The 25,458-nt window shown below is 38.9% G+C and overlaps 1 protein-coding gene across 1 annotated transcript in view; it reads left to right on the forward strand.

The window, feature by feature from the left end:
* The window catches only part of SGCZ (sarcoglycan zeta), a 1,157,176-nt gene extending 1,131,980 nt beyond the window's left edge, over window positions 1-25,196 (forward strand). Inside the window, exons 7-8 of the mRNA XM_045998548.1 lie at window positions 9,825-9,948; window positions 24,786-25,196. Coding sequence (XP_045854504.1) covers window positions 9,825-9,948; window positions 24,786-24,980 — 319 coding nt within the window. The 3' untranslated portion in view covers window positions 24,981-25,196. The remainder of the gene's footprint in view (window positions 1-9,824; window positions 9,949-24,785) is intronic.
* The last annotated feature ends 262 nt before the right edge of the window (window positions 25,197-25,458 follow it).

Here is a 25,458-nt window from a genome sequence, read left to right on the forward strand (position 1 = left end):
CAGCATCTCGCGGTGTGTTATAGTTTTAACTTACGGATTTTTTTTTTCAGTTAGGAATTCAACATTTTTATGTAATTATTTTCTTATCCCTCCCCATCTAGCAAGATTGTATGTTCCATTAGACCAGGATCTGCATCCTTCCTTGTCTATCTTTAGTGCTACAGCAGTCAACATGTAGCTCACTTATAATTGTGTCTGATAAATATTTGTTCATTTGAGTTGCTGAAATAGCAAAACTCAATAGCGAGGATGTTGAGTGCATGTACTATAAGAAATGTCCGAGTTACTGTGTCTTAATTTTAAGACCCATGTGGCCAACATTAACTCTGATTGTTTTTGAAGTGTTTTAGTACAGGTGCCAGAGTTTAGTGAGTCATTCAATAAAAAATTATTTAAATTATGCCATTCTAAAAGAAACCTCATTTTACTTCTAACGTTTCAATGACTATATACTCATTGTATGATTTTCATTATGAAAATCTATGCCAAAAGAGAAATAAGAACTGCTCTTTTAATTACCTTGCTGACATGTCTCCAAATTCATAAGTGTGAATGTGAATTAAATTATAATTAGCATATAGTGTTTCCGGTTTTTATTTTCTAATTATCCATCAATTATTTAAATACTGCACTAAGCTAAGCTTATCTGCTAGTGCTAAAAGCAAATTAGCATACCCCAAGATGAGTGTTACTGATCTAAATTTGAAAACTGAAACAGAAGCAAAGCACAGTAATGATGGGGTGTTCAATTATTCATTTGTGTACATGAAGATTAAAAGCAGAGTGTCTGAGAAGATCTTTACAAGTCCCCCTGACAATTTTCCTTTCAGGGCAGTAAGAAGTACTCTTAGTCGACACCTAATTCTAATCAACTAGGTGAGATTGGTTGGCCAGGTAAATCAAATGGTAATTGGGGAAGTAAGTAGTCGTGTTGTCTTTAATTTTGTTTTTGTTAAGAATAAAAGACTTTAGACAGGTACATTTCAAAAGGTTTACTAAAGAGTATAGGTAGTATTTTGGTGTGGACATGAAGTCGATTTCTACAGTTTATTTATTCAACCAATGTTTGATGAGTGATTCATGTGTGCCAGATTCTCTGCTAGTTTCCATATGCACTATTCTTGTAGATTTTCTATGATGTCTTATATAGAGTGACATTGCCTTTCAGGAGGGCCCCGTGTTAAAAAGGTGAAAAAAATATGTTGAATATTAAGTAAGGACATAGTGGTGTATGTGTCAAGAATAGCCCAAGTATGGATGTTTTCCTTTCTTATTTCTTAAATTAACGTATAGCTAAATTATTACAGTTCAAAAGAGTTTCTCCACTCTCTGGTGAGGAGTAATGAAGCCTGTTGTATGTTGCCCAAAGTGTTTGGATCTGTGTTTCATTAACAGTTCCAAGAGGGGAAAAAAGAAAAGAAAAAAAAAAAAAGAAAGAAAGAAATAAAAAAGAATCCAGACTCGGATTCATTTCAGTAAAATGAATTAATATTTAATGATGTAACTGGCCTCTCTTCATCATGTTCATTCTTATATGAATATAATTTTAAACTGAAATGTTAAGTTTTACAAATTAATCTCTGAAAACACATAGCTCTTATTTACATCATGGCTGTGTTAAAGGAAAAGCTGCCATGTGTAAGGTAGTAAGGATTTTGGGCTGAGATGTTTTGTCAGTGAAAGGCTAAGATAAATTTGCTGGAAAAAAGATAATGAAATAGTATTCTGCTCCTCTTCCTTCCCCTCCCCTCACCCCTCTCTCCTTTTCCCTTTTTCTCTGCCTCTCTTTTCTCCCCTTTTATTCTTTCATGCTGTGTATGTATTTATATATTTATTTAAAGTTAAAAGCAAGTGATCCTTATGGGAAGGTTGTCTTAGTGTGTAATCTTAGGAACACAGAGCAACAACTGATCTAGAAATTTGTTTGATATAATTTGAAGGAAGAGACCATAAAGGAAAGTGCAAGTAAGCAGAAAGTGGTAAAAATCGAAGCAACAGAAGCAATGTGATATGCAGCTGAAGAAAACTCACCTCAGCCCAAAGTGCTAAGACATTAAAATTGCTTATATATTCAGGTCACAGCTTGTATTTTTTCCCCTAAAACATTTTTCTCTTCAATTTTTCATTCATTCCATCATTGAAAACAAAAATAATTCATGAATGCCCACTATATGCCTGACACCATGTTAAGTATTTTATAAAGAGTGAGATACATGGTGCTTAAGTTCCTGTTAAGTCTCTATGTAGTTAGTCATTGTGTCTCACAAATTACTTTAAAAGGAGTCTGAATTCCTTTCTCAGAATTTTTCTAGAGACCTAGGGCACTCGTTTTCAAACTGAGGTTCACATAACACCTTAAAAACAAAATCTTGTTTAAACGATAAAAGTTCAACAAAAAACAAAAAAATGAAAAAAAAACCCAAAATCTTATTACATCTTTGGTGTGTAAACACAGTGAAAACTGAATTTCTTGGGGGAAAAAAAACAGGTGATAGGGTGACTGGAATTCAGTATTACTCCTTTTCTCTGCTAGAATCTCGTGGTACCCACTATAAAAACTAATCTGAAATCCGTTGCTATGATTATTATAATGCATTCAAAATGAACACAGTTGTACTTCGTTAATTCCAGTGACTAATCACATAGGAATTCACAAGCTTTGCAAATAAACATGGGTTTCATTTTTCAACAGGCTCTTTTAGAGAATGTTTTGTAATAAAATGTACTTAAGTAAAAACCTATACTATGTTGTAAATCTTCCTCAGGGGGGAGCTTGAGAATTTCTATATAGGAGAGAAACAGGGTGTCATTTAAGTGTTGATCCTATGTTGCCAAGAGTCTGCTTATTACATAATTCTAGAAGGGAATACAGGTTTAGTCTAATTTGAGTTCCAGTGTATTCAAGAATGTTCAAGCTCCAGAATGTCTAAGTCCAGAACTTCTGTAGGGATTCTTGGCTTATTTGGGAAGTCCAGAGTATCTAGAAGAAACCAATACAACCTAAGACAGGTAGTAAAGCTTATCACTTCTTTTTCTTTATGATTTTGGGGCTTTCCATCTTGTTTCAAAGGTTTTCTTTTGTATTTGGATATTTCCTGTATATTCTTCTAATTTTCTGTCATTTATTTTGTATACTAGGTAATTTATTTCTTAGTTTTATGTTTTGTATAAGTAAAATCAGAAATTATGTTCTGAATTTTCTTCTAATTTTCTGTTGAAAATTACAGTCTGTGATTTCTTAGATTTTATATTTTGAATAGTTAAAACGAAATTATTCTTGCAGAGTATGTTAAGTATCTAATGTTAGTGTCTTTAGTATGGGGAGTCAATTTATTAAGCATTATTGATTAAATAACCTACTATTTTCAACCCAAAATCATGGCTACATTTCTCACAAACTAATCTCTCATAAATACTCTTGATCTGTTTTAGATTATATTGTGTTCCATTGACAAATTTATAATTTTAATTCTAATCTCATTTTTAATTAAAATAATTTCAGTATTTAGTTCTAATTTTAAAAGGAAAATCTCCCACTTCAACTTCATTTTAAAAATCTATTAAGTGTCACACATCCTTTTTTTAAAGATTTTATTTATTTATTCGTGAGAGACAGAGAAAGAGGCACAGGGAGAGGCAGGTGCCCACTGGGCAAGGAGCCTGATTCAAGAATTGATCCCAGAACCACCGGATCACAACCGGAGCCACAGGCAGAGAGTTAACCCCCTGAGCCACCCAGCCACCCCTGTACCTTTTTTCCAAAATAGTTAAACAAAATGTTTTAAGTTTCAAGAGACTCTATTGAGATTTTTGTTGGGATTTTATTACATATGTTTATTGGAATTTTCATGATTTGGAAGTAGGTATGAGTTTACTTATATCCTAGTAAACTTATCTCAGATTTTTGAATTTTTAAGTAAATAATATCAGATGCTCTTTTTGGATAGCCCTCTCCCTGAAATAACTGTAAAATGCAGACATTGAGTGATACAGCGTTTATATTAATATGGCAATTTAGCAACAGGAATTAAATACATCTTAAAACATCCCTGCATGTCATTAGAATTCTTCATTGAATTTTAATAGTCAATGACAGTCAAACATAGCATCAGTTAACAGTTTTCCTATTTGGATCTCTGTAACATAATGTTTTAGAAACTTTAACCAAAAATGAACTAAATGGATGTTCCTTTAAGATCTGAGACCACATCTTCTTTCCCATCATCTTATTATGAAAATTCTCAAATGTACTCAATGTTGAAAGCATCTTTTTTTCTTTTTAAGATTTTTTTTTTTTTTAATTTAACAGAGAGAGGGGGATCACAAGTAGACAGAGAGGCAGGAGTGAGAGAGGGGAAAGCAGGCTCCTCACTGAGCAAAGAGCCAGATGTGGGGCTCGATCCCAGGGAGATCATGACCTGAGCCAAAGGCAGAGACTTAACCCACTGAGCCACCCAGGCACCCCAATGTTGAAAGCATCTTATAGTGACCATGTTTGTACCCCCCAGCTAGATTCCTCCATTATCATTCTTCTTTATGTCTTCAATCATACATGTACACATTCCACTAGCCATCTGCCTGTATATCTTATATTTTTTGCATTTGCACATACATTTTATAAATCTGTACACTTTGCCTATTCACTTTGGCATGCATATCATTAACTACTATTCAAGACAACTTACAGTTTCTTTTACTGTAAAATAATTATGCAGTGACAATCACAAAAATTAAGTGTGTGTTTCCCAAGTTTTGACAAATACATATACCTGTGTAACCCAAATTCCTGTCACAATATAGAACATTATCATTGGGCACCTGGGTGGGTCAGTTGGTCAAATATCTGATTCTTGATTTCACTTCAGGTCCTGAAACTGAGCCCCGTGTCGGCCTCTGCGCTTAGTGTAGAGTCTGTTTGTCCCTATCCCTCTGCTCCTCCCCGCTACTCTCTCTCTCTCTCTCTCTCTCTCTCAAATAAATAAATAAAATCCTAAAAAAACGAACAAACAAACAAACAAAACTCATTATCATCACCTAGAGAGTTCCCTTATGCCCCTCCCAGGAAATCCCCACCACTACCCACCAGAAGCAATATTTTCTCTCACCTTTTTCACCCTAGATTAGATTAGATCGATTTAGGACTAAATATAAATTAATTTACAGTATGTACTCTTCTTTGCAAGATTTCTTTGACTCCACATGTTTTTGAGAGCCCTCTGTGTTGTTGTCTGTATCAGTAGTTCTTTCTGCTTTATTGCTGCTTACTATTCCATTATATGAACACACAATATTTTACTTATGTGTTTTCGTAACTGATAGACATTTGGGACATAGCCGGCATGTATTAATTTTTATATGAAAATGTTAGAGTTTTTCAAAGTAATTACCTCATTTTCTGTTAAAAATGAATGAGAATTTCAGTAGCTGCACATCTTCCCCAATATTCAGTGTTAGCATTCTTACTCGGTTGAGCCATTCTGGTGGGTATTTAGTGGTACTCGTTGTCTTTGATTTGCCATTACTCGATGAGTAGTGACATTAGTGACTTTTCCATGTGTATATGGAACAACCATCCATGTTGATTAGTGAAGTGCTTGTTCATATGTTTTGTCCATATTTTAATTCCGTTTTTGTATTTTTATCTTTGAACTGGAGGATTATTTATATACCATGGCACCAGTCCTTTGTAACATCTGTATTTTGTGAATATTTGTCTCCCAGTCTATGGTATATTCGTTTTATTGATGGATTTTAAGAAGTAGCTTTTCATCTTGAAGACATCTTATTTATGTTTTAAAATATTTACTTGTTATTCCTTTTGTGGCCTAAGAAAGTTTTATCTACTCCCAAGTCACCAAAATATTTTCCTTTAGAAGCTCTATCTTTTAGAGACACCCAGGTGACTTAAGAGCATGCCCGCCTAATCATCTGACTCTGAGTTTGGGCTTAGGTCCTGATCTCAGTATCCTGGGATGGAGCCTGGGGATGGATGCCCAGCTCAGCAGGGAGCCTGCTTGAGGATTCTCTCCTTCTGCCCCTCCCCACACTTGCATGCACACTCTCTCTTTCTCTCTCTCTAAAATAAATACACCCTTAAAAATGAGTAAAAAATAAATGTTATGTTTATTTTTGTTTTAGCATTTACTTTTAATAGCAGTGGGTGGTATCGATTGAAGTTCATTCTGTCCATACAGAGATTCCAGCACTGTTGAAAATACTTTGCTTTTTCTCATTGGATCAGTTTACTGCCTTTGTCAAAAATCAGATGACCGTACTTGTTAAAGTCTATTTCTAGAGTCTCTATGTTATTCATTGATCTATTCATTATACTTGTGCCAGGCCAGCAACTGTTTTCCTTATTATAGCTTTTCTTGAAATGCTTAAAATACTTCAAAGTTGTGGGGTTTTTTTGAATGCCTGGAATGCCGATGTATATGTATGTATGTATGTATGTATATTATGTTCAGTTAGCCAACATATACTATAACATTGTTGTTCTTTTTCAAGGCAGTTTTGGATATTCTGAGATCTTTGCATCAGCTACTAATCCTAATTATAGACTCAACCACACTAAGATTCAGCTACTTCCTAAGCAAAATACAGATGGAGTATGCATTTCTCAGTATTGGTGGGATGATTATGAAATAATCCATACAAATGAATTGAAGAGATTGTCTTTTCCCCCATTGAATAGTCTTGCCCGCTTTGTTGAAAATTAATTGACCGTATAGTTGTGGAAATAAGGTTTGTATTATATCTTAATGATTACCACACTAGTTTTATCAAGATTAACAAAGCATACCGTTGAAACCTGTTTAATTCAAAGTCTTAATCGCTTCATAACTTGAAGGATTAAGCAATACTATAAAATTGCTACAACTTTTCAAATGTTTTTATGTATTCTTTCATCAGCTTTACATACATAGAAATTATATAAATTATTAAGTATGTGTGTATATACACACACATACACACACACACACACACACACACACACACACATGTTTGGCCCCCAGTGCACTGGTATCAGGAATTGAATCTCAGTCTATTCAGTTCTCTTTTTTGTCCCTGGGGTTCCGTCACTGTACCAAGGGGTTTACACCATGCCAGAGCTTTTGGGATGACATTTGGTCATTGAGAGCCTCAGGACCCAATCTGGAATTTGCCAAGAGGTTCTCATTCTTCTCTCCCCTTATTCTTCCTTCACTGCAGGTGACCACCGCCACCTTTGGTCTCTTGCCCTCAGTCACCCTGAGATATCAATGCTCTTCTCAGACTTCTAACACCTAAAGAATAAAGGCCCTACATCATAGGATTTGACCTCACTGACTTTGGTTTCCTTCCGATTTTTTTTCATGTGCTGAATCATTTTCAACACACTAAATGGCAAGGTTTTTTTCAGCTCAAAATGTCTATTAGATTAGGAAACTTAGAAGAGTTCTTTATCAACTTCTCTGCTCCATCTTCTGCTGTTTGGGGCAAAAGATACTGTTTCGTGAATAGCAGAACTTCAAGGAAATGGGACAGGGAAGGAAATTCCATCAGTATCTCAAAATACTACCCCACCACATATTTATCTCTCTTAATTCTCCTAAGACATATCTTATGACCTCATAAGCAAGCATTACAATTTTCAATTTAGAGATGTTGCTATTGAGTTACATTGCTGCTGGCTAACATGCTTGAACCCATCTCTCATCTCCGTCTTTACTGCCTCTTTGAATAGAGATCCTCTAAGTCCGTGTTAGCAAAGTACTATCCTCTGTGGCTATGCTGGCAATGGAGACTTGAGGTCTAAAATGAAGATGAATATAATAAACATTTTCTAATTAAGTAATTAATAAAAACAAGAATGGAAAAACTCAAAAGCCCAGAAAGACTTAACGTATTTTAACACTCTAGTACCAAATATCAAACGCAGTAGAAGTATGATTCAAAAACATGGGCACATTTAATATGGATATCTTACTATCAAATATATATGAGTAAGAACCTCAACCCCTATTCTTGGACACAGACTAAACCATATCAATTATTTGATAAAGTAAGCATGCTTTTTCTCCCACTAAGATTCAGCTACTTCCTAAGCAAAATACAGATGGAGTATGCATTTCTCATACATACAACTCTCGTGAGTTGTGTTTGCTTGAATGTCAGATTCATAATCTGTTTTAGAATATTAGTTCATTTTAATTAAGTACCTCTCTGACATGTTTGAATGGTTCCTCATATCCAAACTTATATAATTACAATTAATGTTATAGATAATTAACCAATTATCTATTAATTGGTTAATCTATCAATTAACCAATGACAATAGTAGTGGTCACAGATATACTACTCAAGACGGTCTGTATTGGGAGATGTATTAGGAGAAATCAATTATAAAATATACAGTTTAACAGAAATGTAGATTCTGTGTGCAAAGTGTGAGGATTGTGAGTGAAAAAATATAATTATCTTATTTTCAAGTTTTTAAATGTGTGAAAACATGATTTTTATTTTTCTGAAGAAAATACAAAGATTTCTTTTATTAAAAAAAATATATATATATATATTCAAAATCTGACCCTCTCCAGGGATTTTATAAAGATGTCCCAGAGGCCCATAGAGATGGAAGTTTCAAAGTTGCTTTGGTGAGTGAAAAAAAACATTGAAAATGTCAAATTTACTTCTTCTAAATGCTAGCTCTACTCCTTCAATATTACTTTAAAGTCTTTAAGTTCAACTTCCCTACTGAGAGAGAGCTGATCTTCAGAGTTCAAACTATTTGCTGTGGTTTTCCCTGCAAAGTAACTCTAGATGTGTTGTCTCAGAGGAAACCAGTTGCTCTGGATGGTGGTGGATATGAGCCTGAGGGAACTCTTTTCCTAAGGTTGTGTGGGCAAAGGAACCACGCAGAGTCAGTGCCTCAGAATAGAGAGCGTTTATCCAGAAACGCCGACGTGGGGATGGTTCCTCTGCTCACACTTGTGCTTTTTACCACCGTGTTCTAGCTTCCGTGTTCTGTCTTCTTTTGGTCTTTTCTCTAGTTTTATTATTAAAGATAATTTTGAAACTGCCTCCCAACTAGCTTTTTTGCAGGCACAACTATCTAAAACAGCTGTGGTGGGTTGTTGTTGCTTTTTGCTCCTCATAATTTATGCAGTCAGTCTTTAATCTTACGTGAGCTGATTTTTAACCCCTCATTTACTAGTTCTCTGTTAAGCTAGTGCCATTCATTCTGTGGACCTTTTCCTCGGCCAGTAGAAGTCAGTTGATGTAGGAAATGGCTTATTTCTGCATTTTAATTAATTTCTCAAAGTATAATGAGTAGTTTGAAAATTTTCAGGTCTATGAAATTTTGACTGTGAAACCCTTAAAAGTTCACAATATTAATGATTTTCATTAAACCTCTCTCTTCTTTGCCAGACTCTTTATTGAGGGCTAGTTACATGCTAAGTTGGTACAAATGTATTTATTAAAACTCCATCATTAATTTTGAAAATTTATAAAACATTTAAACAAGTAAGCTTATCATGACCTACTTTTCTTGTGCATTGTGAAAGGAAACAGCGTAAGAAACCCTTATTAAATCATTAAACAAATGAGAATAAATAATTGATGCTAGCGAATGAAGAGTTTCATAAAGAGCCAAAAAATAGATAAGGCAATCAAAAATGATTCTAAAACTCATTTTGGTTTTTTGTGAAATGGCAAGGATTTTTATTTATGTCTACCTGTTCTACCCGTTCATTTGTTTTGGTTACTAATGTTATTATCTTTTAGTCCATCATAATTTGTTTTTCTTTTTACTATGAAGGAGTCTTTTGTTTTGCTCTTAGGCTTGAATCACCCACCAGGTCCTTGATAATGGAAGCTCCACGAGGGGTCCAGGTGAGCGCTGCTGCAGGAGATTTCAAGGCCACCTGCAGGAAGGAGCTACATTTGCAGTCCACAGAAGGGGAGGTGAGTCCCCAGGGGCAGAGACCAGCCCTTTATTGCTGCTGTGCTTCTCAGAGTATATGCATATTACTCTAGGTGACTGATTCCTGAGAACTTAAACGATGGAACTGTAATACTTCCTGAACACAAAATTTGGTAAATCTATTATTTTCTTAAAACAAAGCACCATTTATTTTCTATGGAAAGATAACCATTCATGAGTCAATTATAAGTGAGGCATCTAAATTCCTGTAGTTTCAGAATTGGCAGATAAACATAATGACTATCAAGATAATACTGAGAATAAAGGCAGTCTTTGTTTTTCTTTTTTCTATTCTTTTTTTTTTTTTTTTTTGGTCTTCCAACAAGTACTTTGGATGTTTATTTCTGTAAAAATGGTTCCTATATTTCTTCTGAAAGAAAAATGAAACAAAAGCTATTTTACTATTTAGCCCAATTGTTATTCCCTAGATAAGGAGATAAATACATGCTGACATTTTTCTCCCATGTCACTTTATTTCCTCCAAGCATCTCCTGTCAGTCTGCTGTCATTGACTTGAGAATCATTCCCTTTCGCTCACTGTCTGCTGTAAAGAACCCTTTGTCTTCCATCTGGTACTGGAATGCCGTCGACGCACGTTCATTTCATGTACCTTGTTATATACCTTGTGATCGTTATGCCAGCAGAATGACATTTTTAAAAAATATTTTATTTTATTTATTTGTCAGAGAGAAGGAGAGAGAGAGAGAGCACACAGGCAGGCAGAGAGGCAGGCAGAGGTGGAGAGAGAAGCAGGCTCCCTGCCGAGCAAGGAGGCCATGCGGGACTCGATCCCTGATTATGACCCAAGCCGAAGGCAGCAGCTTAACCCACTGAGCCACCCAGGCGTCCCCAGAATGACATTTTTTGACAGTTCTGGAAATTTTTCCACATTGGGTCTTCTCCTATTACTGCTCCCCCTTTCCTCTATGGCCCTTTTTTGAAACTCTGAAGAAATACATAGCGTTTCTTCCATTCCCTTACCCTCCAGGTATCTTAGCCTCTCCTTCCGAGTTTCTATTTCTCTGTCTCCCTTTGCCTCACTCTGTTGTTATTCAGATCTACCTGCCCAGGTTCCTTTTCAGTATCTAGTCATTTATTTAAATGCCTCTATTGAGCTTTTAATAATTAGGGGTGCCTGAGTCTCTGAATCAGTTAAAGCCTCTGCCTTTGTCTCGGGTCATGGTCCCAGGGTCCTGGGATCAAGTCCCATGTTGGGCTCTCTGCTCAGCAAGGAGTCTCCTTGTCCCTCTCCCTCTGCCCACCGCCCCGCCCCACCCTCACTCATGCTCTCTCTTTCTCTCCTCTCAAATACATAAAATCTCCAAAAAATAAAATAATTTTAATAGCTATGTTGTTCATTTTTAGGATTCTCATTTGTAATTTTTTAAAATCTGCCTAGACATCTTGGTGGTCGCTCTTTTGCTTGCTTCTTTTTAATTCTATTTTAATTATTTCAAATCTTTATACATAGTATATATTGTATACATTTTTGCTACAATTCCCAAAGCCCTTGAAAGTCTAAGTTGTATTGCTGTTTCTACCAATTAAGTCCCTTAGTATTTTCTTCCTTCTCGTGCTTATTTTATTATGAGCTTATAAAGGTCAAGTTGAGAAGAAAAAGAATGGAAGAATAACTTGAGAAATATGCTCTGGAGCATTTTATACGTCTTCAGATATAAAGACGAGGGCAGAAATCAATAGAATCGAAGGAGGACATTCCTTTCTTACCTTTATGCCATTATTTCAGTTGTTGATTCAAGATGAATTTTAATTGTATATTTTGCTTCCTTTTTTAATAAACAAACTTACTGGCAGGACCATATTAGCATCTTAATGGATATTACAACTTAAATGATCTAGAAATACACTTCATAATATTTTAAGGGTATGTCCGTATTACCTTTCAAGCTTTCTTTCTGCTGCAATTACAGAGTACAATACTTTCTCTACCACAGCAAGATGGAAATCTTTCTTAAATATCTTGCATCCTTTTTAAGGAGTTGCTTTTATCATGCTAATCATTTCATTCTAATTATTCATAATGAATCATCCCATAATAAATATTGGTGGTTATTAATCTCTGTTCTGTTCCTATTTATGCACCACTTTACTTACGATCTTTTATTCAGTGTATCAGCAGAATGAATCCTTGGATTCAATTACAGGTTAGCATTTAATTGTGAATTGAATATTATGCTATAAATAAATCATAGCCCGAGATTTTCAGCTGTGGCCTTTTTTTATATTAATAACATAAAGACAGAAAAGCACAGCACTTTATATCAGACTAAAATAACATGTAATTTTCCTAGGAAAAAGTGTGAAATGATATGAAATCTTTCTCTTTGCTTCACTGACTATGCCACAGAAAAGCCAGACTGATCATTTACTAAACAAAATAGATGTAAAGTACCTCCCTTAGGCTGTTTTTAAAGTAGTTAGGATCAGATCAAACATGGTTTTGAGGTAACAAAGTAACAAACAAAATGCCAAAGTATGAAATTGCACGCTTAGTCATTTCAGACATAGTGTAGCAAGGAATTTCAAACTCGGCTCTGAAAATAACCCAAATCATAATAGGTGGAACACTCTGAAAAAAGAAAAGTGTTACAATAGCACATGCGAGGCAATAATGCAGTAACATATATGTTACAAGATCACAGAGAAAGAGGAAAACAATTTTTTATTTTGCAAATCACCTGAGATTGGCTCTCACGGTGAAAGGCCTGATTTCAAAGGGTGAGAAAGGAATAAATGAATTCTTGGTGCAGAGAAGACCGTGGGCTGTGACTTAAACACTCAGGCGTGGGAATCGGAGCACCAGGAAGAGTTTCAGAACAAATGGATTCTGTGGTTTATAAGGCAATAGAGAAGAGAAATATCACTTTTAGAATTGGGAACTTGAACAGTATCACAGTAACTGTCTTAGCAGAACAGAAAGTGATATGAGCAAGCCTGTCAGTTACCAGACTCAGGTCCTTAGACCCAGCAGTGGTAGAGATGAGACTAGACCCCAAATATAGAAGCACAGGCAAGGCTTTCTTGGGACTCATGCCCCAGCACCAGGAATGAGTGGGTGAGAAGCATGAAGGAAAGAACCCTCAGGCCTGCTCTCCAGGGAGAGGTCAGGTGGAATATTTTTGAAAGGAACCTCAGTGGGAAAAGGGTACCCTGTGGGCAGGGAGAGGTGGGGGGTTCATTAGTACCTGAGTGCTCACAGGCCCTGCTGCTTGGCTAACTCTCCACCTCTGGGCATGGTTTTCAGTATTCTAATGAGGGAAAAAGTCCCAAAGATATAGTGCTGGGGTGCGTCCTAGTGCAGACTGGGCTTGCTCCTTAGCTGGTGCTCGGCAAGGAAAGTGCTCACAGTCACTGTGAGTTCTGTGAGAGGAGTAATGAGAGCCAGCAGGCAGCAAGGAGTTTTCCAGGTGCACAGGGGCTTGTTTCCAAGGTCCCTGACTGTCTCATTTCCCCCCTGAGAGATTTCATCCTCCTTATTCTTAAAGAGAAGGGGCTACAGATCTCTTCTTCTGAAACTGCTTCCTGCTGAGGGCGGGCTCTGGAGGTGGGAAAATCTCATGCTGACTGTTCCATGCACTCAGAGGGCACTCGGGTCTTCCTGGAGTGGTAGAGGTTGGAATCCTCCTGCCACCATTAGCTTGATTTGGAATCGTTGGAACTTGGAAGACACAAACTTAACTAAAAGGTTAACAGATGGGGACCAAAAATAATAGCAACCAATCGTCCCAGGAAAGGGAAAAAAAGAAAAAAAAAAAAAAACAACAGAAAATACAACAACAACAACAAAAACAAAACAAACAAAACAAACAAGAGGGATTGGGGAGGGCACTTTGGATTGTTGACCAGATATAGTTAGGATCTGTCCCTTGGTTGTACTGGTGCAGCCAGGATGCCTGCTCATAAGCCCTTTTTGTATTTACTTCAATGTTTCTTGTTATTTATATAGGCAGGATTGATGAAGTTCTAGAACCTAGGTGAGGTTCGGTGGGCTGAGGTCTGGAGCCGATGACCAAGAAAGAATTCTTGAGACATCTTTGGTGCAAAATGGTGGTTTATTAAAGCACGGGGACAGGACCCGTGGGCAGAAAGAGCTGCTGCCCTGAGTTGTGAGGGATGGCAGGTTCTGTACCCTACAGTTGGGGGAAGGTGAGGGGAAGGTGAGGGGAAGGGAGGTTTCAGTGGAGCTTTCCTATGCTAAAGAGGGCCTACAAGAGGTGCCAGAGTATCCCGGAGGTCTTGGGGATACCCCGGAGGTCTTCCTGGCTTGATCAACGTTGTCTTTTGGCAAGTCATTAACATCAAGATAGTTGGGAGATTCCTGGTGAGACGTCACAATCCTGCTATCAAGCGTCTTTGTTAGTGAGATTTAGGTTCAGAAGAGATTGAACTTTATTTACATTCCCTTCTACCTCAGCCTCCTTCCGTTTTGTGTATGGAGGGGAGGGCGACCTTAGAGCTTGAGGGACTGAGTTATGTGCCTCTGGAAGTTATCAATAGCACAAGGTAACTTCTTTGTTTGTAGATCTCTAGGACATTTGTAAACCAAGGGGAACTATTTGTTTCTCGCTTATGGTGGTCAGGGGTGCCTGAGGAATGCTACACAAATTACGGAGGGGAGCGGATGGAGAGGGGGTGCAAGGTGCCAGCTTTGGCTTTGTCCTCAGCCGGCCTCCTGCTCCCTCATCAGGATGGGTTTTGTTAATAACAGCATAGGCTCCTCCGTGTTCAGCAAGCAGTCAGGTAGTTAATAAGAGGTATTTCTGTGAAAACAAAAGGAAACAAAGGTTAATGGTTGGAGCAAATTATAAACCCAGTGTCCGAGTCCTGACTGCTGCCAGGGAGAAGATTTCTAGATGTCAAGCCTCAGAGTACCCTTAGAGCAGGGGCAGGCAGCAGTGATCCGACAGATTTCTCAGATTTGTAGTTCAAATTCTCCCGTGATCTTCTGAGGGGCCCCTAGAGCAACAGACATGAAAATTGTCCATACATGAACTACCATGACAATTCCTCTGGAATTTACTTCAAGTTTTCTAACTCTGGTCCTGTGTGCAGAGCTTCAGGAAAAAGGACAGTTTTACTCCTTAATGAGCCCAAGACAGGAAAATGCAAGAAGAATGAAAGCCCTAGTTTGGAGAGACTTAGCCAGATATTTGAGGAAACCAGAAGAATTCAGGATCCAGCCCAGTCTTATAGGCAAATGACAAACACTTAAAAGATAATTAATCAGAACTAGAATCCAACGTGCACAAAGGGCATGTTATTGAAACACAATTTCCTCTCTAAAATCACCCTCACTTTCATCAAACATAGCCAGATGAAGACAAATTTATTTGTAAAATAAGTCTAATTTTAACAAACTTAACCTAATTATTTACATAAGTACAAGAATAGCGCTTGACCATGTAAGTTCTGTTAAATCTGAGTTGCTGGGACTTTTGTAAGGGATTTTAGATCTGACTTTTAATAGCCTCTCGAGGCCAGAAGCCAAGCCAGATACTGTCATTAGATTTGCCTGCAATACCTGTAACTTTGGGTGAATTTTTCTTAAGTTTTCCAACAGATCCTTAGGTTCCTATGCCCCAAGAAGTGACCCACTTTCCTCAACTGGGAACTCTATAAGCAAGGTACCAGGCCAACTGTTCAAAGGGGCTCTTTCGGTTCCATAAAGTCAGACTTAGTTCCTTGAAGTCGTGTCTGAGTCTATGCATGTCTCTCTCAAATATGACATTCTGGTCTAAGCCTTGGTAATATAACCAATGTTTCCAATGGTGTCCTGTTACAAGGAGAACAGATTCTTACTGAACTTATATAAGCAATTACAATGGCCATGAAAGAATCCTCACTGAGACTTTCTGAATTCTGAAAGGTTCAGGAGGGGAGAAAACAGATGCCTCCAATTGTTCAAAAAGTAATATTTTACCAAATTTCTATAAGTCGCAAATATCATAAGATAACATGTTTCCTTAAATCTGGAAGAGCAACATTAGAGAACCGACATTGTTTCAAAAAGAGTCATAAAAACTATAATCATCTTTTTCAATTTATTTAGTTATGCATTAGTAATTTTTTTCTGTTTAAATAGTTTTACCAGCAGTTCCAGAAATTCTTACCCCATTTGGTTTCATGATGTTAAGGGTATCAAAAACCTAAGCACCTGTACTTATGAATCTTATGAATCTCCTTGAGGTTGAAAGGCATTTTGCAAGAGCATCAGAACAATGACTGTAAATGACAAAAGACTCAAAAACAGACATGGTTAAAGATCTGATCAGAGTTCATTATCATGTAGTTGGCAAGGAAATCCAGTTATTTCTGACACACACTTTAATAATTGGAATGTCAAGTGATGACCTTTTACCAAGACATATTAAAATTTTAGGGATTTCATATAATTTCGAGAATAGTTACAGCATTGACCCACAGTATAACCTAACAAAGTTTATTATCATTTGTTTGATAATGCTTACCTTGTCACCTAACATACCAAATAAGTCCAATGAGTCAAATAGACTTTGCTTAGAATTTGAATTTTGGAGAAGTTTGTTAAAAACCTCGGAAACTTCTGGGACACCTGGGTGGCTCAGTTGGTTAAGCGGCTGCCTTCAGCTCAGGTCATGATCCTAGCGTCCTGGGATCAAGTCCCACATCGGGCTCCTTGCTCGGCAGGGAGCCTGCTTCGCCCTCTACCTCTGCCTGCCACTCTGTCTGCCTGTGCTCTCTCTCTCTCTCTCTAATAAATAAATAAAATCTTAAAAAAAAAACAACTCAGAAACTTCTAAAGTACGTGCCTCAATACAATCATAGATTATTATAGATCTTCATATTTAATTATTTAACTAAGGTGAAAAAGATTCCAGAGGCAAATACATAGGATTATACAGTAGTTAACAAACTTAGCTCCCTTAATACTGAGATTTTGTTTTCTTAAGTGATCAAAGATCTGATAAAAACACATTCAGAAACCTTGTTTTTCTGGGCAAATGAAGGAAAAAAAGAACTTTGTAATTTATTATCAAGAGCAGACCAACAATGCAAAAAAACCCTTGTCTCTTTAACAGAAAAAAACAAGTTTTATTTGTATACCAGTGTGCTTATAAAACGCATCTATTCTATTCTTAGTCCTGACCACATATAAAATTCTTTTCCAAAGATTCCCTATAAACCTTTATAACTTTCTTTTTCATTCAGATTTTGTCCTAAGCCTTCTCTCTCTAAATAACTAATGTCATCTTAGGAAAAAATTACTTTCTTCCCTCAACAAAAATATATTTTCATTCCTTACACCTTTTCAAACATATTTCCTATGTTTTTTGCATACGGACTGGTTTTCCTATTTCTGGCAGGCTCAATTACATGTATCAGAATTTTAAATTAAAAGAATTCAATTTCGAATAAAACCAAGTAGTAAGCAACTGTGAACTGTTACACCAGAATTCTTTAGATTGGAAATTTACGAATACCTTCATAATTTTTTTAAAAAATGTGTGCTTTTTTGTTATAGTATGATCTTTCAATATAACATAAAACTTGTTTACTAAAAGACCGAATTTATCTTTAGTTTTTCTGTAATAAGCCAAAAGCAGATATTTAAATAATTGACGTTTTAGTATTTTGCCTTATTTGGAAAAGACTCAGATATCCAAAGAACTTGGCCAATATATTATTTAAGCTAGCAAAGCTTTCAAGTTTTACATTACCGAAGATTCTGTAAGCTATAAACCTTTTCATTTACTTGTTCTTAACAATTACCCATGAAAACTTCATGAGACAAACATTATTTTAAGTCATTTTTTGCTGACAAACTGCAACAGATACCATATGAATGTAATAAATTCAGGTAGAATGAAAGCTGTTGATAACTCCACAAGACAAGTCTGTTGTAATTAAGCAACCTTGAATTTGGTATTAACTGAATCTGCTGCACCTGTGTCCACTAAAACGTCCATCCCTTTGATCTCGACTGTCACATTCACTCGGTGCTCTGGAAATCCGAAGTGGGTGGTTTAGTCCAGGAGGTCTTGGGCTCCTTCCTGCTGACTTGGGAGTGCTCTGGTCCTTCCATGAAGAGGTAGCCCAACAGCGAGGCACTCTCTTTGCTAGGGGCAAGAGCCAGTGGTGCTGGTCGCACCAGGGAGGGTGTGGGACCCAGCTGCCCCAATGACCCAGGTGGTGGGGGCAGCAACAGGAGGAGGGGGAAGGAGAGGTAGAGGGGGCAGGGGACCCACCGGCAAGACCAGAGACAGATTTTAAAGTTTGGACCATTATTCCTCCATCTCAGTCTCTTGTCTCTCCCCACCTGCAAGACTGGTTTTTTTCTCCAGTTGCCCTTCAGCCCCTGAAGGAGGTGCGGGGAGCAGGGGGTTGGTCAGGCATCAGTTCCAGTGTTTGTGCCTGGGTTGCTGGATTTAGGTTTTCCAGTGGCAGCCTATCTTTCTTCTCCTTTTTCTCATTATTCTGATGATTGGGAAGCAGTCAGGTATCTGAGATTTCTGTTCCTCTTTATTTCTCTGGACCATCAGTTGGGTCCTTTCCGGTGAAGCATCTTTGTTACAGAGTAACGTAAAGTCCTGGATATAAGAAACATCATCCTAGATCATGTGAACCTGAAAACCAGTTGGGTTAGTTTTTCTTTTTCTGAGTTTGAAAATGCCCAGGATTTACAAGTGCTTGCCTTTAAACCAATTGCATAGAGCTCCTTAACAAATGAATTTTAGCGATTATCATCCGGACATAGAGAAAATATCTCACATTTATTACACATATGTACACATATACACATAAACAAGATGCAAACAAAATCTAGCCTTTGTCTCTGTAATATTAGTGGAGGAAGCATTAAAAACCCGATTTCTAAGGACCCCCTCTTTCATGAAAACAAATCTAATTGCAAGATAGCCTCATAATTTGTGGGACAATTAATTATTTATTTTCCAATTAGAATATGCTGGTTTTATGCAAAGACAGCCAAAGCTGCAGAAACAAATAAACCAGAAGAAGCCCAGAGTACCTCTGTGAGCATTCCTTCCTCCCCAGAAGTTGGGGGCTTCACTGATTGCACCAAACAGCCTCATAGTTTGGGGTTGTTGTGTGTTACAGGCAGCTTTTTTTAATTCTCTGTGCAAGAAAACTAATTTAGACAAGCCATAAGAGCCCCATCTGGGCTGGTTGAAACTCAGGTTTTCCTTAAATTTTTTCCACCTAAACAACATTAACAGTAATCCCCAACAGCCCAAATAAAAGCAGGGCCATCAACGCAAATTGAGGGGGTTTGCCAATCAGGAGTTCTCTTCGACACATTCATGAGGTGCTGGGAAGTCAGAGGGCCAGAGAGGGTGGGTGCTGGGGTGCTGGTCCTGAGCTCTGAGTTCTGGAGAAATCCACCTCCCCCCCTCCGCAGGGCTTCTCAGCCCAGCTGCTCTGACATCCTGTCAACCAACCATCGACCTAGAAAGGTTGAAGCAAAAAGAGAAACTCTTAAAAAAAAAAAAAATTAAAAAGGAAAGGGGCAATTGGGTGGCTCAGTCAGTTAAGCATCTGCTTTGGGCTCAGGTCATGATCCCAGGGTTCCGGAATCAAGCCCCACGTTGAGTGCCCTGCTCAGCGGGGAGCCTGCTTCTCCCTCTCCCTCTGCTGCTCCTCCTGCTTGTGTTCTCTCTCTCTCTGAGTCAAATAGATAAACTCTTTAAAAAAAGAGAAAGGAAAATCGTTTATTCCAGTTCAAGTGAGGACAGCTATCCAGGATACCGTGTCCTCACAAAGAAGAGAGTGCTTGCAGGGAAGGAATGTTTGTTGCAGGGTTAACAGAAAACATTACAGATCACAAGACAAGGGACCCTTCAGACAGTTGTGGGCCTTACTGAAGTTTCTCGTATGTGTGAGGCTGCATGGCTTTGGTCTCATGGGCTCTCAGGGAGGCTTTACTCTTTATGTTTGGAATATTCCTTTTTAGTTAATTTCAAGTGCAGCAGATTGAAGTCCACAATTATTCTCCCCACAGATGAGTACACAGAAAACAAAAGTAAAGATGTTTCCAAACAAGGTTACAGAACAGGGACTTTGGGCGGGAGTCGGAGAAGAAAGGTGGTGAGAGAAGCGAGAGAACAAAGAAAAATAAGCCCAAACACAGACTCTAACCCCTCCAAAGAGGGACTCTAGCCTCTTGCCAGGTTGGTCAGCCCTGGCTAGAATCTACCAAACTCATTGTAAGGGACCTAAGTTGGAGTCCCTATTACCATAGTTGCCCAAAGCAAAGCAAAGACCAGCCCCTGCTCCAGTGGGAGACTCAAACTCTGCCAAATCCCGTGGGTGGCTTCAGCCCCCACCTGCAGGATCTGCAGGGCCCCGCCCCGTCTGAGGGGGGAGCTCTGGTGCAGTCAGCACACTGAGATGTAGCTCTTTGGTTCAAGGAAGAAGACACGGGGACCAAACAAAGAGCACTAACATGAGACAGAAAAGAAAATTCTGAGAGAAGGAATGGGAAAAGACAGTTGCTTGAGGAATGGGATGGTCAGTGAGGACAAAAGGAAGCTGGAGCCCCGTGACTCTAGAACTGAGGCCACCCCTCAGTCACAGGTAGAGGTCGGTGTCTGGCAGCCCCAGTTCTCCTGGGTCCTGTCTGTTCATGGTCGCCAAATGTTACCAGACTCAGGTTCTTTGACCCCGCAGTGATAAAGATGAGACTAGACCCCAAATGTAAAAGCACAGGCAAAGCTTTCTTGGGGCTCATGCCCCAACATGGGGGGGGGGGCAGCACAAAGGAAAGAACACCCAGGCCTACTCCCCAAGGAGAGGTCGGGTGCAATATTTTTTAAAGGAACTTCAGTGGGAAAAGTGTGCCCTGTAGGCAGGGAGAAGTGGGGGGTCATTAGCACCTGAGTGCTCACAGGCCCTGCTGCCTGGCTAACTCTCCACCCCTGGGCATGGTTTTAGTATTCTCATGAGGGAAAAGGTCAGTGAAAGTGCGGTACTGGGGTCCGACTTGTTGAAGACTGCTTTGCCCTGGACTGGGCTTGCTCCTTAGCTGGTGCCTTGCTCTGCCAGGAAAGCCGTGATGGCCAGCAGGCAGCAGGGAGTTTTCCAAGTGCACAGGGGTTTGTCCCCAGGGTCCCTGACGCACGTCTCGGCTGCAGAAACCTGGCAAAGCCAGGCTGGAAAGAATCAAAATGCAACACCTCTTCTTACCTCATGATTTCTTTTTCTATCTCAAGCCAAGAAAATATCTTTAAAAAAAAAGTTCACTTAAATAAAATTATTATTATCGTTAAAATATTATATTATAAAATTATTATATTTATTATAAAAATATTATTATAAAAAATAAAAATTATTAATAAAACCTACTTCCCTTCTATGGCTGAAGGTATGGTATGGATCTGGGAAGCTTGGGAATTACTGTCTCACAGCTGCGTGCTGTGGGGTGTAGCCCCCAATGGAGAGCAGAGCTGGAAGGTGCTGTTGTGGCCAAACACCTGCTTCAAGTGAGGCCCAAGTCCTTCAGGGATAACTCTGTTGATGAGGCCCCACAGCTGCACTTGCCTTGACCAGCGGCCCCCTGCTTGCCCGACCTGTACAAAACCTGCTCCTCTCCACAGCTCTTCAGGAGAGCGACCGGCAGGGAGAGAGGACAAGTTGTGTAGCTGTAAAAACCAGAGGCAGTGGCATTGTGTCACCAAGCTGCACCAAAGCACCAGTGCTGACCAGTAACGGTTCTTGCTGTGTGGACTAGTAAGAACCGTTCCCAGTAGCCTACGCTCATTGGATTCACCCCATGGTGAGCCTCCTAGGCACTTTCTATTTGTACTCTTTGTCGTCTATGTCTCAAGGTTTCTTGGACGAAACACCAGCTCCTACATTTCCGCAGCGTGATCGCATCTCCAAACATGCAGACCTAAGGCCCGCTGTCCCAGAGCTTGCCCCATAGTATTTTGGGCATTTATGAAGTCTGGGGTTCCTGCTCTCTGCAAGCATTCTAAGTCCTAAAAAGGTTGGGGGGGGGGCGCACCTGGGTGTTAGTAAAGCCTCTGCCTTTGGCTCTCATCATCCTCTCCCTGTCCTGGGGTGATGCCCAGCCCAGAGAACCCTGCTTAGCAAGGAGTCTGCTTGTCCCTCTGCTTCGGCCCCTCCCCTCTGCATGTGTTCTCTGTGCCTCTCTCAAATAAAATCTAGAAAAAACAAATCAAAAGTAAGGGACACTGGGTAAGCTGTGAAAGTTCCTCTCTTTTTTTTCTTTTTCTTTCTTTCTTTCTTTTTTTTAAAGATTTTATCCTTTCACTTGAGAGATGCTAAGAGAGAATTTGAGAAGGGGCGGGTGAGAGGGAGAAGCAGGTTCCCTGCTCAGCTGGGAGCCTGCCCTGATGCAGGACTGGATACCAAGACCCTGGGATCATAACCTAAACCAAAGGCAGATGTTTAACTGACTGAGCCACCCAGGTGCCCCGAGAGTGCCTCTCTTAAACTCAACCAGTGGAGAAGCTATTCATCCCCCTGTTCCTATGAATAAGTGAAACAACCCAGAGTGTAATGGTTGGTGTTATCCTCCCTGATGTCCCTCAACAAGGAGACAGCCAGGAGAAATGATGCCCAGCCTCGTACTCCAAAATATGTCCTTTCCTTTTGCTTAGTTTCGCGAATTTCCAACTTCCCTATCCGGAAAAAAATAAGTCTCCTTTAAAAAATAAGAATAGAAACACTTTCTCTTTGCTTTCCCATCACTTAACCCAGAAGGAACTATAGAGTGACAAATTTCAACATTTGACACCTGCAAACAAAAATTTTAATCACACTTTCTTAACTTTGAATATTGTTGGTAAATTCAAGCATCCATTTACTTTATAATCTATTCATGTATTCAACAACCATATACATTATGAGGAAGGTGTACATGCAGGGTTTTATAACTGCAAAGTTATAAAAAAAATTTCAGGTATGATTCCACCTTCAAGGAAGATATAATTTACTAGAGAAAGGAAGGTACAAATACGACTGTAAGATAACATCAAATGATGAGCAAAATTAGGGATTCATAAGTTCCTATGGGCAAACCAGTAAGAGTCTCTCCATCTTGGAGCATCAGGGAAAAGTCATGGAGGGTGAAGTGGATGAACTAGTCTCTCCTGGAGGGGGACCTTTGTGCCTGACTGGGGAGAGACCCATCCGTGGAGAAAGAAGAACATTGTTTCATGCAACATGCACTGCTACAATTTTATGCACTGCTCTGAACCAGACAGCTGTAGATCTTACTTGCAAGGGAGAGAAACAAATAATAAATGAAGGAATACATACTTAATACAAGTTAGGAAGGGGTTGGTACTATAGAGAAAAGTAAAGCCATCGAAGAGCAATTAATGGATTAGTGCTCTTCCCATTAGAGTGGTTAAGAAAAACTTTTTTTAGCAGGGATCTGAAACACCTAAATCTAAAATATACATGTCTTTGGCATATGCATTATATTTCTATCTTATTTGCAGCATTCAATAGATTCCTGTGTTTCAAAAATTAAAAAAAAATAAAGGGGTTTGCTTTAAAATATATATATATATATGGCAAAAAGCAGAAATCTCCATCCCACCCATGGTGTCTAGCTACTCAGCGAATAACTTGTGTCTGTACCTGGAGAAAACTTGTAAATATCTGGAGAAAAGCTATTTCAGGCTAAAGAAATAGGGAGTAAAGAAGCCCAAAAGCCAGAGTTCCTTTGATATGTTTAAGAAAATGCAAGAGCTAGAGCAAGGAGGAGAATCCCAGAAATTATGTTACAGAAGCCAAATCATGGAGGGCTGGTGGGCCACAGGAAGGGGTCCAGATTCATGCAAAGCATGGTGAGAGGCTGTTAGGAAATTTTGAGTTCTTAGATGATCCAATCTGATCTCTGCTTCTTAGAAGTTCACTAAGCAGTATACAAAACAGGCTGTAAGAGAACAAAAAGGACAGCTGGCAGGCTAGTCACGGTCTATGGTAGGAGTCCCCGTAAGAAAGGAATAGGACTTGGATGAGGCAAATATGTAGAAAAAATGGAGTAATCTCGGATTCTCCTGTTGAGTTAAGCAGTAATTAGCTACGTAACAATAGAATGAAGAAATACCTAGAGAAAGTTTCTTTGTTCATTCAGATTCATGATTTCAGTTTTCTTTGAAACTTTTCTCTTGCATGTCAAAACTGTATGAACACCGTCCCTAAAAGTGTTAAGTCCATGTTTGGAATAAATGAAGTCATTTTGCAAATTCAAAAATCTAACAAAGTAAGTGTAGCGTACAAATAATATGTTTCATGGAGACTTCAGACCTGATTATATCTAATAATTGTTAATGATGCAAATTATCTATGTGGCTTATCTTTTAAACTGTCAGGGTGATCTTATGACTTTTTAAAAATTAGACCAGTGAGTAACTTTTTTAAAGAAGTTGTCCATTCCTTCAGTAATGGCCTATCCATGAGCATCCCAATTTCTTTGTATCTTCTTTAGACGAGGCATGATTAAGAAGTTAAATGGAGAGACTCCGTCAAACTCATTAATTTTCTGTGCTGTTGGAATAAGTGTGTTGGCCCCTTAAGCAGATCATGCAATATTGCTTTTCAGATCGAGGGCTTTCTGTCCGAATGCACCACGTCTCAAAGGAGAGGATAGCTGCCGAGCTTTGGGGCTGTACCGTAGGAATGTAATTTGTTTGTTCAACAAAGCATGGCAGCTAAACCAATAGAATTGTTTGTTGTTTAGTCTTTCTTATTAGACCATGTTGTAAAGCTCCGAGGAATGTCGAATGCTAAAATGATTTAAAGCGCACTTTTTCTCCCCTCCTAGATATTTCTGAATGCAGAAAAAATCCGGCTGGGGAATCTACCGACGGGCTCTTCCTCATCCTCTTCACCCAGCTCCTCAAATTCCCGGCAGACCGTGTACGAACTGTGCGTCTGCCCCAACGGCAAACTTTACCTTTCTCCAGCAGGAGTAGGCTCCACTTGTCAGTCCAGTAGCAACATCTGCTTGTGGAGCTGAAGTGACTGATTTCTCCTCACACCAGAATAGCCTTTTGTTCCTGTCCGTCTGCTTCACAGTTCCGCTCGGTTTCCCTTGTGATCAGTCCAGAGCTTCTTCAAATGGTCCACAGAGCAACTTCTTCCAATGCAAGCAGGGGTTCGCTGCCACCTTCTCTCGTGATTTACTGTCCTGCTCGAGGCAGAGAGTGTGGGTGACGGGACAGTGGAAAAATCGTCTTCAGTGGGAAAACTGGATCATAACTTTTGCTCAAAAGGGAGAAAAACATAGGTGCCTTTGCTACATGAAGTGAAGCACACAGTTTTAGATTTTTGCAGGACCCGGAAATGAACTGCATATACATACATTAATTACATAGATGAAATTCCCAGTATCCAATGGCAAGATGAGATGGTTGACCCTGTCAGAAAACTAATTCTACAGCCTGAAAGCACAATTTTCCAATCTTTTTTTTTTTTTGGATGTAAACTTTTATCCC

The sequence above is a fragment of the Meles meles genome, chromosome 2 (genome assembly GCF_922984935.1).
Source record: "Meles meles chromosome 2, mMelMel3.1 paternal haplotype, whole genome shotgun sequence".
In the NCBI taxonomy this organism is placed as follows: domain Eukaryota; kingdom Metazoa; phylum Chordata; class Mammalia; order Carnivora; family Mustelidae; genus Meles; species Meles meles.